The 18328-nt window shown below is 43.4% G+C and overlaps 2 protein-coding genes across 22 annotated transcripts in view; both read right to left on the minus strand.

Moving 5' to 3' along the window:
• The window catches only part of LOC128350291 (retinol-binding protein 2-like), a 57220-nt gene extending 56217 nt beyond the window's left edge, over positions 1 to 1003 (minus strand). The window contains exon 1 of the mRNA XM_053308361.1: positions 876 to 1003. The gene's annotated coding sequence lies outside the window, so the exon portion shown is untranslated. The remainder of the gene's footprint in view (positions 1 to 875) is intronic.
• An 11271-nt stretch (positions 1004 to 12274) lies between these two features.
• LOC128350289 (retinol-binding protein 1) overlaps positions 12275 to 18328 on the minus strand; it is a 137717-nt gene continuing 131663 nt past the window's right edge. For 19 of the 21 annotated variants that reach the window (XR_008319239.1, XM_053308331.1, XM_053308339.1 and 16 more), the window contains one exon: positions 12275 to 12592. Coding sequence is in view for 18 of the 21 variants with exons in the window: in XM_053308331.1 (XP_053164306.1) it covers positions 12539 to 12592 (54 nt within the window). In the remaining 3 variants the exon portion in view is untranslated. The remainder of the gene's footprint in view (positions 12593 to 18328) is intronic. The other 2 variants (XR_008319241.1, XR_008319240.1) reach the window with 2 other exon arrangements.

Consider the following 18328-nt stretch of genomic DNA (forward strand, 5'->3'; position numbering starts at 1 on the left):
TGCAGGTGTTGTGCAGAAACCCATGTGTAGTGAATGCAGGGGAATAGCAAGGTTGGAATGGGCCAAGTTGAGATTTTAAAATGGGCCCCCAGCCCCTCAAAGTCCAGGGCCTCCACACATCCCAGGCCCCCAAGGATTTAAGTCTGATATTTCAAAATAAGTATGCTGCCTGGAAATACATTTCACTGAATACACACATGCACACTTCACAGTATATAGTGATATACATTGAGTACTATATATTTGTGCTACTTTTAATGCCTAGAACACACTAGCAATGCTAATTATTAAAATGGCCCCCTCGCTGCAAATTAGCAAAGGAGACTTTCAACCATGCAGGGTGAGCCTATGTTTGTTTTCTCAGAATTCTGAACAAATTCAGTAAAGTTCGATTCCAGGAGTCTTTTCACACCAGGCTTTTAAAGCCCTTTAACACACTTCTCCTCTGGAATAGAGGTGCTGCATTCACATGTTGGCCAGATTTACCCTGAAGTCCCTGCAAGTTATTGGGGAGCAGTTCACACACAAGAAAAATAAAATAAAATAAAAGCACCACACATGCTTCACAGTTCTCACTCAGACCTTCTGGGTTGCAAAACAACTTGAACATAAGTGCATTTATAAATGAATGAATGAATGAAAGAAAGAAAGAAAGAATGAATATTTGTTCCAGAAGTTTTTGTAATTTTCTGACATGAAACAAGCAACTTATAGGCCTTAGATAGTTTTTGTTTTTAAAGCCAGCACATTTTTCAGTCTGTTTTAAATTAAATATTCAGAAACTTCTCAGTCTCGCCCCACCACCCATATCAAAGCCCTGTGGCAAGCAGATCCCTATATATGGGGGTAACCACAAAAAGGAATTCACAGCCTACCTTGCAAAAGCTGTACTGGATGGTCTGGTCTGCTGCAGGGAGCTCTGCCAGCCTCCTTCCTGGCTTACTGGGGCCTGCCGAGTTCAGGCTTCAGGGAGGCCTACTCGGAGGCCTCTCTGGAAGCCCCGCCCACCCACCGATCAGCTGAGAGGCGGGGAGAGAAGAGCTCTGCAGTTTGCAGGCTGCTGGGATCCTAGAGGCAAGTGGCTGAGGGGCCCTGGGGCTGGGCAGGTGGGCAATGGGGTGGGGGTGGCAGGAACTGGTGTGGTGCCCCCACCTCAGTGGCACCTAGGACACATGCCCAGCCTGCCCCCCCAGTTCTGCCTATGACTACTACTACTACTATAAAATTATGCATGGAGTGGAGAGGGTGGATAGAGAGAAATATTTCTCCCTCTCTCACAACAGTAGAACCAGGGGTCACTACATGAAACTGAAGGTTGGGAAATTTAGGACCGACAAGAGGAAGTACTTTTTCACACAGCCCATAATTAATCTATGGAATTCTTTGCCATGGGATGTGGTGATGGACACCAGCTTGGATGGCTTTAAAGGGGACTTAGACAGATGCATGGAGGACAGATCTATCAATGGCTACTAGCTGGTGGCTGTAGGCCATCTCCAGCCTCAGAGGCACGATGCCTCTCAAAACCAGTTGCAGGGGAGCAACAGTAGGAGAGAGGGCATGCACATACCTCTTGCCTGTGGGCTCCCCAGAAGCATCTGGTGGGCCACTGTGTGAAACAGGATGTTGAGCTAGATGGGCCTTGGGCCTGATCCAATGCAACCAGGCTGTTCTTATGTACTTATGTCATGAACAAGTATGGCCTTCCTCCTCCTGGCATGTCAGGGCACTTTTCCCTAATCAGGCATGGTGGTGGTGGGGAATTAACCACTTCTTTAAATGTGCTACAAATACTAGTTTAAATAGTATTACTCCCACACAATTAGGGAAAGCTGCTCTGGTGTACCAGGAGATGAAAAGAACATGAGCATTCATGACTTTTACAGAATGGCAAGATATTTATTTTTCTAGAAACAGCTGCTTCCACTTGAAGAAGTTTTAGTACAAAGCTGCCACCTACTACTACTACTACTACTTACAATGAGCAAGGACTTCTAGTAAAAGTTATCCTCATGAGGGATAAATTGATCCTTCAGACAAATGTATGAGAAATTAGGAAGCCACTAATGAAGATCCAGAGTTGAAGCACATCTGGCTTTGCCTACAAAAGAACAAAGGATCTACAGACCAACCATACTATATTTTGGGACCTTTTCAAGAAATTTTATTGCTGCCAGTTATTTTATATTAAACATTTATGACCCAGATTATCAGACTTTATTTTTTGAAGAGTATTTAGCAGTTTCCTATCTTTTACTATGTACTGTATAACAAGTGTGCTATGGCTTTCAAAGTATCATCTGAATCAGCCCTCAGTGCTTCTGAAATAACTTTATTCCTGCTTTTAAAAATTGCCAGATAATTATATATCTATATTTGAAAAAGTAAAGAAAGCATTAAAATAGAGAGTTTTAAAATAAACCATATGGGTAAAATATGAATGGTGTAGAAAGGGCTACTATTCCTGCACTAACTGTTCTAATGAATGTATTTAAATAAGTCAGTCAAACAATAGTTCCTGATAAATGTGAGTTTGTTTCATGAAATTCTGTATGGAATCTGCACTGTAAACAAACATTTTCCACTGGAAATTCAGCAAATTGGTCAACTTCCAGGAAATAGCCTAAGAAAAGTCTAGGTAGTTTAAGGGGGTCATTTGGTGAGCCATTACTTTGTTGTATGCCCATTTATTTTATTAATCTTCCAAGGGTATAGTAAAATATCTTTCCACAGAGCAGCTGAAAGTTTAAATTTCAGTGATTATCAATGGCTTACTTCCTAACTACTCAAGGAAGTCCTATTGAAATGAAGTAGTTTAAAGTAACTCCTGAGTAGTACTACTGAGGACATTTTAGTTTAGAAAAAAGCAACTAAAATTCTGCATGGTGTGAAGAGAATGGCTAGAGAGAGAAATTTTCTCTGTCTCACAACACTAGAACCCAAAGTCACCATGAAATTGATTGCCAGGAAATTTAGGACCTACAAAAGAGAACACTTTTTCACACAGCACATAATGAATCTATGGAATTCCCTGCCACGGGATGTGGTGATGGACACCAGCTTGGATGGTTTTTAAAAAGTGCTTAGACAAAATCATAGAGGACAGCTCTATCAATGGCTACTAGTCATTTTGGCTATAGGCTACCTGCAAGTTCAGAGGCAGGATGCTTCTGAATACCAGTTGCAGAGGAGCAACAGCAGGACTGAGGATTTGCCTTCATCTCTTGCCCAAGGGCTTCCCAGATACATCTGGTGGGCCAATGTGGGAAACAGAATGCTGGACTAGATGGGCCTTGGGCCTGAGCCAGAAAGACTGTTCTTAACTTAGTTTGGGGTGTCAGCCAGTGTCTTGATTTGCAGTGCAGACCTGTGCTCAGACCAACACAATAAAGAGTTGATCAGCACTTTCTAAATTTTGACATGTTTCCATTTTGTTTGCAAGCATTAGCTTCTGTTTTGTATAGTTACTTTTCTGTGTAGTACATTTTACATGACATTCATTTTCAGCTGTAAAGACCTTCGCAGATATAAATGATATCTTCTTATCTCATGCACTATGTACATAGGAAAGGGAGGTGGAGGTGGAGTACAGATAGCGGTTGATCCGTGGTAGGTGGCGAGAGGAGGCTTGACAGACTTATTGTTTCCTGTAGTTTGATTTGCTTCAGCTTCATGTCTAGATAAGTATTTATCAATCATAAATTGCTGAAGAAGTATGAATTAGCTAATTCAATTCCATATCACAAAGAGGAAGATTTCTAGTGTTGACATATTCAACATGATTCAACTTTCTTGAGCCTGCCTAATCGGGGCCATGGAAAGGTAACCCAAGGCCTGGGGCAAAACACAGTCCTGGGACCTTTCCCCTGTACCTCCCCACAAATGTTGTCAGTAGATAACAATAGTAATAATTAGGGATGTGCACGAAGTTCTTTCGGCACCGGCGAGGGTAGTCCTTTAAGGGCGGGGGAGGGTGCACTCACCCCTCCCGCCGCATATCGCCCACCGGCGCTTCATCACTTTCAAGCCCCTTGGGGCGGCAGCGTTCCTCCCTGCCGCCCCGTTTTCCTCATCAGATGGAAGTGGCCGGAAGAAGTAACCGCACGTGCGCCCGTCGCGCGCGTACACCCGCATGGCAGATGGGCGCGTGCATGCCCGCAACGGGTGCACGCGTGGTTACTTCTTCCGGCCACTTCTGGCTGATGATGAAAACGGGGCGGCAGGGAGAAATGCTGCCGCCCCGAGGGGCTTGAAAGTAACGGAGCGCCGGCGGGGGATATGCAGCGGGAGGGGTGAGTGCACCCTCCCCTGCCCTTAAAGGACTACCCCCGCCGGGGCCGAAGCACCGAAATGGCCCCTGGAGTCGAAACGTTTCGGAGGCCTCCACAATGGCCTCCGAAACGTTTCAGGCACAAGCCTAGTAATAATATGTTGGGAGTCCTTAGTCTTGTAGGCACCAGGAGCAGTTGGCCTCCTTTGCACCCTGGGTCTAATCAGCAATGAATTGGATCTGATTGGCTGAAAGGAAATTCTTAGTTGATCCTCTACAAAGGACTTTTGTTTTTGCTCTGTCATCTATGGTCATATTCATGTGTAACACTCCCCCCTTCCTTTTAGACAGCTGTGCAGAGGTGGGTTAAAAAGTCTGATCCCCACCCCTCAAATCTGGCTAAGCAAGACTTTGAAGATATTTTATTATTTCATTATATCTCTGTGTGTAGCATATTGGTGTGTGGCAATTTCCTTTCCTGACTCATAAGAACATAAGAACATGATCCCTGCTGGATCCAGCAGGATCCATATAGTCCAGCATTCTGTTTTACACAGTGGCCCAGCAGATGCCTTTGGGGAGCCCACAAGCAAGAGGTTTGTGGGCTCCCCAGAGGCATCTGTTTAACATGGGTCAGTTAATGAATAAACTGGCTGAACCAGTTTTAACCAGCTGTTGGCAGTTTTCTCAGTCAATTAGCTCTGGAATGATTAAAAATCATTAACTTTCAAAACCCAGAAAGTTAAGAAAAGGATTCTGGTCAACCTAGAAGTTCTGGTAGGTTACTGCTGCCACCAAGCACTCTAAGACTTTCAGAGAATCCAACCATTGGACTAGAGTGCTTTAGTCCAGAGTCTCTCTGTAACTGGGCATTGGACAAATACAAAAAAAATAAAAATAAAAAATGCTCCCCCATGCTAATAGGCAAGAATAAAATCAATTGTTCTCCCAGGCATCTGCCTACATGTGGAGTTAATGGCTAATTTGGCCAAGCTCTCTTTGAGACATGTTTGCACCCTTTTGGCCCCCTTTCTTCTGCTGGGTTAATAACCAACCCTTGGAGGCTTGTGAAAAGGAAAGAACAGAGGAAAAAAGACCTTTTTAATTAAAATTATTGCAGACTAGTTCCATCTGAGGCTTTTAACATTTTAGATACACTTAAAAATATTTAGTTGGTTGCAAGAATATTTCAAAAGTGTCCTGATGGTTCTGGGGCGGTACACTTCGAAATCTTAATTACTCAGTTGCAAAGAACAGATATTTAGGAAAATACAAAGCACACACAAAAAGAAATATAAATGCCTGACTTGAAGTCTGACCAAACACTCCTTTCCTAGACTAAATTCCCAAGGGCAAAACCCCTGGCTTCCATTTCTTGAACTCACCAAACTCCTGATGAGAATCAAGCCTCCTGCAATCCTGCCTTACAAGGATCTACAGTCATCCTTTATTTTTACTTTATAGCTCCAAATTTGACTGGCGCATTAAAATGGGGGAAGGAGACATTTCCTCTCCCTCCTACTACATTTAGTCTATCCAGATATCCAGCTGGTACCATATGCTACAGGAACAGTGATCCAGAAAGGCTTAGGTCCTTCATGAGCTATGCTTGGTAGAGATTTGTTGAACTTAAGAAACTAAACAGGGAGGGTTCAGGGCTGCACAACTTCAGACCTCCTGCAGGTGTTGGACTACAATTTCCATCATCCCTGACTACTGGTCACAATGACTGGGGATTATGGTAGTTGTAGTCCAACATTTGCAGGAGGGCTGAAGTTGTGCAGTCTTGGCCTAGGGTGATTGGATGGTTTGGAACATGTGTGATTGGAGTGTGTGTGTGTGTGTGTGTGTGTGTGTGTGTGTGTGTGTAAGGTCATATTAAAGACTGTGTTTAAAGGGATTTATAACAAAATCTCAAACATAAAACACCTTAGTAGTTTACATACTAAAAATCTAAATATAGAGAGTCAGAAAAATCTTTTTTAAATGATCCTTTCTTCACCATTAGATGGATTCAAGTAAGCCATTTACTACCACTAACTACAATGCTAATCTTGCCCTTGGGTCAAATATCCCCAAGGGGGAAATCTGTGTGTCTGATTACAGCAATAATAAGACTCCAACAATTGAATTTTCTCAGCTAGTTGTTAATTGAAATACTTATATATTTCCATATTAGAGTTTGTGAATGAAACAGATGACTGGAGGGAATTAGAAACGACCTTTCTTGAGCCTCAAACACAGAGAAGACAATTAGTGGAATAATAAGTTCTGATTTTCTGTAGTGCTTGCAGGATATTCGGAACAAATTCTAAACTACTCAAGGCCACAAATTAGCTGAGGGTGACTAGCAGATGCAAAGGAGGACTTAACTTCTGTGCCTTCTGTGCCCTTAAAAGAAGAGGGAATGTTAACAATCAGTGCTGCTTATCAGGCAGGATTTCCTGAAGACCCATTGAACATACATAAGCCCTGTCCTCCTTTGCATCTGGTCACTTATGCTAACTGTAAGAACAGTTTAACAGTGGGCAGTAGCTTCACATAGCATAGTGGTAAATAAATAAATATGGAAGAGCCATTGGTTCCCACTGAGTGCAGGCTCTGACTTCTCCAACATCGGAACCTGCCAACATTAGATGGAGAACGTTGGTAAAACACTTCAGACCAAGATTCAGGAACAGACATTTGAAGTTGGCTTGACAATTTCAGCTGAGGCGGGTTACTGACATTCAGCTCAACAACACAGGGGTTCTCAAATTTGGGCCCCCAGATATTGCTGGACTTCAACTCCCATAATCCCCATCCTGTAGCTGGGGATTATGAGAGCTGAAGTCCACCATCATCTGGGGACGCAAGTTTGAGATTCCCTGCACTAACAGGATGTGTACCTGAACCAACAAGAATAATGGGGATCAGGGGTATCACGTACAAACAAATAATACATATCTAAAGGTTTGTTTGAATATATTTGAATAGATAATAATTTACTAAAAAAAAATCATGAAAACACTTTAAAAATGAAGCCAGACAATCTGGTTCATAAATGCATAACAAAGTGAATGGCAAAAATACAGTGTCTTGAAGAGTCCCAGAATGTAGTCTTATTAGATCCTTAGTTCTTTTGTAGGATGGAGTAAAGTGTGCCTTCAAGTTGATTTTGACTCCTGGCGCCCACAGAGTCCTGTGGTTTTCTTTGGTAGTATACAGGAAGGGTTTACCATTGTCTTCTCCCACACAGTCTGAGATGATGCCTTTCAGCATCTTCCTATATCGCTGCTGCCCGATATAGTAGCAGTGGGGATTTGAACCAGCAACCTTCTGCTGGTTAGTCAAGCATTTCCCTTCTGTGCAAGCCAGCCACATTTTGACTTTAAGTCTTCATCAGTGGCTTCCTAACTGTTCATACATTTACATTAAGGATCAGTTTATCTGAAGGTTACAATTGTATGCAATATTTTGTTAAGCCTCTTCCATAGCCTCCATTTGTTTGTTAAAAAAACTACCTTATAGAGTGAGGGTGAGAGTGTACCTGCCAGTCTGTGGCAGAAGCTTCCAACTTAATTGCTTATATACTAATACTAAAAGGCTCCCACCTGTTCTTCAAATGCCTGAGTCAACTTAAAGTAAAGGTAAAGTGTGTCATCAAGTTGATTTTGACTCCTGGAACCCACAGAGCCCTGTGGTTGTCTTTGGTAGAATACAGGAGGGGGTTTACCATTGCCTCCTCCCGCACAGTAGGAGATGATGCCTTTCAGCATCTTCCTATATTGCTGCTGCCCAATATAGTACCAGCGGGGATTCAAACTGGCAACCTTCTGCTTGTTAGTCAAGCATTTCCCCACTGCACCATTAGGTGGCCTTACTACACCTCAAATTGCCCTTTCTTAACGGGACATTAGCCCCTTGCAATATGCATTACTTGAATGCATTTTACGTTCCATACCCATTACCAATGTTTTATACAAATTTAATTTGGTTAAAATTGTATTACATGGACAGGACAACTTTGACTGGTATACTGTACATATGTGAGTAATAGTGGTTGTATAAGGAGTTAATATATATGCCGTGCAGGAGGAGGCCTCCAAGACTTTTGCCTCAGGCACCAGGTGACCTTTCTGCAGTCCTATATCTGTGGGTGGTCTATCTATAGCCCTGTTCAGACATCATCCAGTGCAATGGCACTCATAGATACAGGGCTGAAAACAGGTTGGAAGACCCACCCCGGCACTGTTACTCACCCCCTCCAGCCAGCTGCTCCAGAGCTGTTTGAGTGAAGGGGGAAGCACCGTAGCCAAGATGGCTGGCACTTCAGTGAGCAGCGACCTCAAGTGATCCAGGTTGCTGCTCACAGAAGTGCCAGCCATCACGGTTAAAACGCTTCTCCCTTCACACAAACAGCACCATAAACCATGAATGGGTGAGAGGCCAGCTGGAGGGGGTGAGTGACCACACCGAGGCAGAACTTCTGTTCCATTTCCAGGGCTGAATCCATGAGCACCAATACACTTGATAACATATGCTAACTTGGCAAAGAGGCACCCTTTAACGTGGTGATTCTCTTTATTTAGCAGGGGGAGAATAACTGGCCCTATCCACCCACAGCACAGTACCTCCACTGCCTGTTGCTTCTGTCTATCTTATGTTTCTTTTAGATTCTGAGCCCCTTGGGGACAGGAATCCATCTTATTTTTTTATTATTTCTCTGTGTAAACCATCCTGAGCCATTTTTGGAAGGGTGGTATAGAAATCAAATAAATAAATAAACAACAACAACAACACATAGATAATATTTACATTGGTTGGAGAGGTTGTTGGAAACATGTTCCTTTAGTTTGTTATGACATTATTATTTCTAAAATGAAAAATAACTTGATTCATAGAAACATAGGAAGCTGCCTTATATGAAGTCAGACCATTGGTCTATCTAGCTCAGTGTTGTCTACACAGACTGGCCGTGGCTTCTCCAAGGTTACAGGCAGGTGCCTCTCTCAGCCCTATCTTGGAGATGCTACTGAAACAAACCAAGATTAAATCATGATTGTAGATTTAGGCATCACATGAGATCATGATTATGGCAAACAAGCCATAATCATGATTAGGGCAAACAAGCCAACTTCAAACCTTGGTTTCAGATTGTGGTTTGGATGTCCAAAATAAACCATGGCATGTTGAGTGGCACAGGTTCAGACATATAAGCCACAGTTAAGCAAAATAAACTCTAGTTCTACATGATGTTTTAACCCATCCTTAGACAGATGTATTTTCAACCCAACATTATTTATTTATTCAGTTTCTATACTGCCCTTCCAAAAATGGCTCAGGGCGGTTTACATAAAGAAATAACAAACAAATAAGATGGAACCCTGTCCCCAAAGGGCTCACATTTTAAAAAGAAACATCAGATAGACACCAGCAACAGTCACTGGAGGTACTGTGCTGGGGGTGGATAGGGCCAGTTAAATGTAATCTAATATCTGTTGGATTTCAGAATAACAGTTATAACATCACATCCCTACATACTGAGGCTATATTATGGTATTTTTCATCAGAGAACTGCCTTGATCAAACCAGTCTACTTGTGGTACCTTTAGCAAGCAGTTTGTTACCATTAATGTCATTTTATTGTAGAACAATCTTATAAAATGTGTTGTCATTTTCCCCAATTTACATGCAAGGAAATGGCAATCGACTTTAATGAAAGAATACACATGCTGTCTATAGCAGTTACCCTTATCATCAATGGCTGGGCCCACTTAAAACAGCTGGGCCCACCTGTTTCCTGCAGGGAGAACAAAGGCCCGTTGAGTGGTCTGAAGACACTTGATGTACTTCCATCTAAGCAAGTCAAGCCTTGGCCAAGTCTAGGTATTGCCTCCTGTGTGATATCTAATTAATGTCTTCTTTGTTGGTTATCATCAGAGGAGTGTGACTGTGCTGATCCTTTTGGATCTCTTGGCGGCTTTTGAAACCATCAACCATGGTATCCTTCTGGGTCGCCTGAGGGAGGTCAGATTGGGTGGTACTGTTTTACGGTGGTTCTGTTCTTACCTCTCTGGTAGATTGCAGATGGTGTTGCTTGGAGACTGTTGCTCTGCAAAGTGAAGAACTAAAATATGGAGTTCCACAAGACTCCATATTGTCTCCAATGCTAATCTAAATGAAACCACTGGGAGAGGTTATCAGGAGGTTTGGTGCAGGGTATTATCAATATGCTGACCACACCCAGATCTATTTCTCCATATTGACCTTATCAGGAAATGGCATAAGTTCCCTAAATGCCTGCCTGGAGGAAGTAATGAGCAGGATGAAGAATAACAAACTGACATTGAATCCAAATAAGACAGACTGTGTGACCTGAGAGATTTATTTATTTTTATTTTATTTTATTTTTACATTTTATATCCCGCTCTTCCTCCAAGGAGCCCAGAGCGGTGTACTACATACTTAGGTTTCTCCTCAAAGCAACAACCCTGTGAAGTAGGTTAGGCTGAGAGAGACTGACTGGCCCAGAGTCACCCAGCTAGTTTCACGGCTGAATGGGGATTTGAACTCGGGTCTCCCTGGTCCTAGTCCGGCACTCTAGCCACTATACCACGCTGGCTCCTCAAGAGATGGTTTAGACCTGCCTGTTCTTGATGGAGTTACACTCCCCCTGAAAAACCAGGTATGTAGCTTAGGAGTGCTCCTGGATCCAAAACTCACTCTGGTTTCTCAGGCTGAGGTAGTGGCCAGGACTCAGGAGTGTTTTATCAGCTTTGGCTGATACATCAGCTACATCCATTCAGCTGATATGTCAGCTACACGTAAGGTAAATGACCTTATAACAGTGGTGCAAATGCTGGTAATCTCCAGGCTTGACTACTGCAATACGCTCTATGTGGGGCTGCCTTTGTATGTAGTCTGGAAACGACAATGGATACGGAATGCATAAACCATAATGGTCTCTGGGACAACCTGAAGGGATTGTATAACACTGATTTTAAAAGAATCACACTGGCTGCTACTATGTTTCCGAGCAAAATACAAAGTGCTGGTTATTACCTATAAAGCACTCAATGGCTTGGGTCCAGGGTACTTAAGAGAGTGGCTTCTCTTTCATGAACTCTGTCACCACCAGCATTCTCTCTAATTTTTTTTTCATCTGAGTGCACAATAAGTTTTGTTCTGGGCCTCAGCATGAGGCAGTGTGTGTTCATGTGCAGTCAGAGTGGCACCTTCCTGATCCAACCTGAGCGGGATCTAAAATTAACTAAGTGGACATCAAAAAATGTGTGAGCGTGCGCATGCCTTAGAGATAACACTGCCTGTCACCCATTGAGATCACCTGGAGAGGTCCAGTTATAGTTGCCACTGGCTTGTTTGGTGATGATTTGGGACCAGGACTTCTCTGTGGCTGCCCGTAATATGCTCCCTGTCAAAATAAGAGCATCTCCATCTCTGTTTGCTTTTAGGAAGACCCTCAAGACACACCTGTTCTCTCAGGCTTTTAACTGAAAATAATTTTTAACTGTTTAATTGATTTTCTCTCATGAAATTGTTTTAACTTTTTTATTCTGTGAAATTGTTTTTTTAAAAACTCTGTTTTATATTTGTTGTTTTAAATTGTTGTTTTAAACTGTCTAGAGATACACATATCAGACAGTATATAAATTTGATGAATGAATGGATGGGTGGATGAATAAGTAAATAAATAAAATATTTTTAAAACCTCTCTGTTCTGCCAGGCTTTTAATAGTTGATTGGAGGAAGCTCTGTAGGTGATGTTTACATGTCACTTGTGCCTCCGCTCTAGTTTTATAATATGCTAATTTTATGAGGTGTGTTCTGTGAATTTTAATTGTGATGTTAAGGTTTTATGTTACCCGCTTGGGGCTATTGTGAAAAACAGGGTTTAAATGGGAAAATAAGCAAGTGAGTATGTATGTCTGCAAACTTTATGGCTAGCTTCATTCTTGCTTTAAATGGCATACTTCTATAGAATAAATGTACATGCACACCCAGTCCAGGCTTCATTAACTTTAATCTGAACTTTTATGTTCATTTAGATTCAAGTATATCTTTTTTAAAAAATCATACGTGCAACAAAGGCCTCTACACTATTCCAGTGTCGCATGGGCAGATGCCAGCTGTAGCCTCTTTTCTAGATGTAAAAGGGACAAGAAGAAGATTGAGCGGGATCAGTTGCTTTAGGTTTGGCAGCAGGCTCATCCTTTCTGTTCGACCTCCTTGGGCTCCTCACTGGCAGAAGCAGGCTGGCCAGGCTCCTCACTGTACCTTCTTAAACACTTGCTTGCACTTGACACCACAAGCTCTTATTTCCTAAAAAAAAGCAAAAGCGGTTCAGCTCTTAGATGCTACTTGTCCAAATGATGAGCAATCCTTATGCAGAAATCCTGATGTCTGCTTCAAACTCTAAGTACTTAAGTGTAAGCGATGAGATTTTAATAACAGAATACTTGTAGTGAGAACGTGTCCACAGCCCACTAATTAGAGGATCTGCTGTATTTGTGTTAGTGCATTTGAACATAGCAGTGATGATAATAGACTACATGTTGCTCGTCTCCCCCCATTTAAACTGACTTTTAAATCTTGGAAAAATCAATTTTAAAAACCTTATCATGGTATTTCATAAAATCAATATCAACTAGGAACAATGGCCAACATGGTGCAGGGTAATGCTGGTATTTCTGACCTGCTGGGGCTGCTGTGCATGGAAAAGCCAGCCCCGGTAGTGTTATGCAAGAGTGAACTTGTCCAACTACCTACAACATCATGCATGCACTTGTCATGCTACTTTTATTGGAAACAATGGCAGCAGTGCTGCCCAACTGGGCATGCACTGTTTTAGGTGACTGCAAAAGCGCTCTTGCACAACACCTCCAGGGCTGGATTTTGTGTGTACAGCAGCCCCAGCAGGCCAGAAATGCCAATGTGATACAGTGCATCATGTTGGCCAATAAGAACACCTCTCGGCTTCCCATCAACAATTAATTTATTTGTTTCTGAGTTTCTGTCAGACAGCTAAAGATAACTGCTGAGAAGTGCAAATTACTTGTTATTTGTCTAGTATGGGAGGATTTGTCTGAGTTCTCTTTCATTGCTGTAGTGTTTTATTATATACTAGCTAACCCGGCGCAGAACATCTGCACCCCTAGTTCTCCCCCCTGCCTCCAAAAACCGATCCGGCTCCCTGCCCCTGTCTACATTTCATCTCCATCCCTTCAGCCAGTTCATTTCCTCCGGCCCCACATCCTTTCAACCAGTTCTGCCATCACTGCCACTTTCTCTCATACAGACAGCCGCTGCTTTTCAGCATTCCTTTCCCTCTCCTGGCAGCTTGTGAACTCTTGCAAGAGCTGCCACACACGGGATTAGCCACAGGTACGCCATCTATCTGTCTGTCTATCTATCTGTCTGTCTATCTGTCTGTCTGTCTGTCTGTCGTGTTTTAAATGTGCATTAATTGTTTTATTGTATCATGGGTTGGATCCACATTTTTCGCTCCATGAACTCCCATTTGCAGAACAAAGGTTTTATGCACAGAAGTGAGCACAGCCCTCCTTCCATGAACAGAAGCTCCACAGAGCCAGGACTTTGGATCCAACCCATTATTTATTTTCAAGTTGCCATAGAGGCCTTTGGCTGAAAGGTGTCTTTAAAAACCATTGAAAATAAATAGGGCAACTTCTGCCCTCAGGTGATGGTGACATTGTGCCCAGTGCTAGGGGAACAAAACAAGAGCTGTGGCATGAAGTTATGGCAACATAAAGAAATATGGGGGCTTAGCATCTGGTCACAATACCAGAAAATTATAACTTGTTATAAGTGTTCAGCACGCTGAGGTTGTTCATATGATCATCAGCTCTGGTGCTAGGGAGGGCTGGTGGGGGGGAGGCAGGAGCCTACCTACTTCCCCGCACACGACCCCTGCTGCTCCTGGGCTCTGCTGTGCCACGTACCCACATAATCAGTGGGGCATCATGCGGTGTGGCAATCCAGAGGCAGGGGAATGCAGGCCAGGAATCCCACAATGCACTGTGCAAGCTGTGCAGTCCATTGGGGAACTTCCTGCTGCTGAGTCACTCCTCCCTTCTCCACTTTGTGGTCTCAGTGGCTGCAAGCAGCTTGAAAGGTCACTTCAGGAGCAGTTCCAGTGCTGCACATGACCAACCCTACCTGGGGTAGCCCTGTTCTACCCCTGTAGGGCTGGTCGTGTGAACGACCTTATTGTTGGGAGGAGAAGGCAGAGGCAGAATTGAGAAGTGACTGCTCATCCTGTAAAGGGCTAAACCTCCATTGTTGCATGTGATGTGGACTTTGGGCACCTGGACTATAATGAGTACCAGGTACCCAAATGCTAGCTGTTTCTCTTGGGAGTAACCTCATCATCTAGGAAAGCTATCTTTGGACACAGTCCAACGCATATCTTATGGATACAGAGATCTGTTAACACAAAATTGTTTGCAAAATCAGAACTCAGGATGGTTTCACACACTGGCCTAAATGTCCTGCAGCATAATGTGGGCATTGCAGACCTGCCTATGCCATTGTGGGGCTTTAACACATGCAGCGATTGCGCTCCACTAGAAGGCAATACTGGAACTACAGAGCTGTTATGCGATCACATACCACATGCGACTTCCATTATTTCTAATGGAAATCATATGTGATGTGCAATCACACAAGAGTTCAGTAATAATGCCATCTTGCACAACACTGTCACTTTGGGCATTAGAGCCCTGCGGCAGCATGGACAGGTCACTGTACACTGTGGGATATGAGAGGCACTGAGGCTGTTCTCACACACAGCCTAAACCGGGCTAGAGATACCCAGCCCAGTTTAGGCTGCGTGTGAGAACTGCTGGGATTGGGCCCAATCCCAGCAGACCAGCGCTGCCTAACCCCATTGTGGAACCCACCTCCTAAACAAGGTTAAAGGAGTGATCGTTCCCTTAGCCCTGTTCTTTTAATCATGTGCAGTGTCGGCTGCTTTCAGCCAATAGCAATAGCAATAGCACTTACATTTATATACTGCTCTATAGCTGGAAGCTCTCTAAGCGGTTTACAATGATTTAGCATATTGCCCCCCAACATTCTGGGTACTCATTTTACCGACCTCGGAAGGATGGAAGGCTGAGTCAACCTTGAGCCCTTGGTCAGGATTGAACTTGCAACCTTCTGGTTACAGGGCGGCAGTTTTACCACTGCGCCACCAGCCAATGCTGTAACACTGATGGTTGCCCGCCCCACAATGCACTGCACACTTGCGCAGCACATTGTGATACTTCCGAGGGCCAGCATGATGCACCCCAAACTCTACAACTCCACTCTGTCGGGGGAACCTGCAGACTGTCTGGGCACGTGGGATCGTGTGCCCTGACCTTCCCAGTCCCAGCAGCTGGATCATCTTCAGGGAAGGTGAGCTTCTGCTGCCTTCCCCGCCGCCAAGCCTTTCTCACTGATCATGAGAAAGGGCTTGCTATATTTTGGATAGGGACATTAAAGTACAAAATATGTCACCAATCCACCTGGTGTGTCTGGGTGGTACCATGTGTCAGATTAAAATATGAAGAAGTGAGGTTCAGTATTTTAGCAGAAGCACAGTTATTTATACTCTGATAGACACACCAAGTGTTCCTGCTGCCCAAATATAGCTAGCCTTAGATCTCTTCCTTCACATTGCAGATATAATTCATTGTTCTCATATATCATTACCAGTATGTACATTCCAAACCTCTCTCCCCACACTCAGAGAGAGAGAGAGAGCAAGAGAGAGCAAGAGAGAGCACTCTACAGACCTTCAACTTCAGTACTCAATAGCTGAGTTGGTATTGACCAAAAAAAAAAAAAAAAAAAAGGACTTGAGATTTCTATGATTTAACAGAAAAAATCAAACTTGGCTTTTTAAAAGAGAAACATTTGGACACAGCTAACAATATTTTTAAGACATAAATGACCTGGATGCTATGAACATAATTTGCTCAGTCTACAAGAGAGCTTTTGATATCACTTCACAGAAAAGATAAATCTAGTTGCAGAAATGTATTCCTGGGGTGAGTGACCTAAAGGGGTAAGTGAACTGAATGGAACTGGGGAAAAGAAGCATTTTAGATTTGAAAAGGTACAAGTGTGTGAGAAAGCAGGTCAGAGTGAATGGAAATGGTTCAGCAAATGGAGAAATACTGGGACACATTTTGTTCGTGTGTGTATGTGAACTTGATTAAGGAGTTTGTGCACTAGGGATGTGTGATCTTACAATGGGAGAAGGAACAGTGGAGAGGCCAACTATTCAAAAGAAAAGGGCAACACAATACAGAAGAAGCTGAAGAATGACCAGGCTTTACAACAGTTGAGGTATAGGACTTGCAAAGGTAATGTGTTAACATTAGAAATATGTGTGCATTAATTAATTAGAAAAAGCTGACTTGGAAAATGAGCTGCCTGGAAATAATTGTGGATAAGCCTCTAAAGCTTATGGCTGGTCACTTAATAGACATTGTAAAAGGATTAATTAATTAACATTTGGAATAGTGTATGAGCTCAATGGATCATAAAATAATTATTGATGCATCACAGAATAATTTTTATGGTAACTAGATATATAAAAGACTCTCAGAGAGATGCAAAAATATGAAGATGTTAGCTATTCAAATATTAAGAGAAGACTGATAAAACTGTTGTGAGGGAAGAGAAATGAAGATGTCAGGCATAGTTATGGGAATTCACCATCCAGCATTACTACCCATAAACAACAAACAACATAGCTGTTGAAAAAGCTAGAAATGTTCTTCACATTACACACATGCACTAAATACTACTACTATTACAAATATTTATATACCACTCTTCAACAAAATTATCAAAGCAATTTACATTGAAAAATAAGTAATACATAAATAAGATGGTCCCCGTCCACAAAGAGCTCACAATCCAAAAAGAAACATAAGGTAGACACAACCAACAGCCCCTGGAGGGAAGGTGTGCTAGGGTTGGATAGGGCCAGTTGCACTCCCTGCCACTAAATAAAAGAGAATAACCACTGTGGTGGAGCCACAATTGGGCGAATGTGTTCAAAGAACCCGGGCCGCCACCCTCAGGGACCACGCCTTGTGGCCCCAGACATGCCCCCCACGTGTGAAATCAGATGCAGGGGGTGTTATTTTGGTCCCAAACGGGGCTGCACTGCATTGGCAGTGAGGCCGGAATGGCTCTTCCTGCCTTTAAAGGCAGGAAGAGTCTCTCTAGCCTATGCTGTTCAAAACAGCGCAGGCCGATCTCCTTTCCAAATGAGGCCGCATGGCCCTGTTCGGGAGGAAGACCATGCCGCCGCACCTGATGTCAGATGCAGGTGTGTGGCTGGCCGGCCCCTCATGCCTAATGTCAGATGTGGGGCTGTGGTGGCGGCCGAACACAAGCCGCCACCAGCTTACCTCTGCTCCTGATCACCACCCTAAAAGATGTCTCTCTGTTCAGTTAGTAGGGGTGGCATAAGAATATAAGAACAGCTCTACTGGATCCGGCCCAAGGCCCATCTACTCCAGCATCCTGTTTCACACAGTGGCTCACCAGATGCTGCTGGAAGCCTACAGGCAGGAGTTGAGGGCATGCCCTGCTGTTACTCCCCCGCAACTGGTACTCAGAGGCACCCTGCCTTGGAGGCTGGAGGTTGCCTATAGCCCTCCATCTAATAGTCGTTGATAGACCTCTCCTCCATGAATTATCCAAACACCTCTTAAAGCCCTCCAGGTTGTTGCCTGTTACCACATCTTGTGGCAGAGAATTCCACAAGCTGATTATGTGGAAAAAGTACTTCCGTTTGTTAGTCCTAAATTTCCTGGCAATCAACTTCATGGGATGACCCCTGGTTCCAGTGTTATGTGAGAGGAAGAAGAATTTTGCTCTATCCACTTTCTCCACACCATGCATGATTTTGTAGACCTCTGTCATGTCTCCCTGCAGTCATCTTTTTTCTAAACTAAAAAGCCTCAGGTGTTGTAGCCTGGCCTCATAAGAAAGGTGCTCTAGTCCCCTGATCATCTTGGTTGCCCTCTTCTG

The sequence above is a fragment of the Hemicordylus capensis genome, chromosome 3 (assembly GCF_027244095.1).
Source record: "Hemicordylus capensis ecotype Gifberg chromosome 3, rHemCap1.1.pri, whole genome shotgun sequence".
NCBI classification, from domain to species: domain Eukaryota; kingdom Metazoa; phylum Chordata; class Lepidosauria; order Squamata; family Cordylidae; genus Hemicordylus; species Hemicordylus capensis.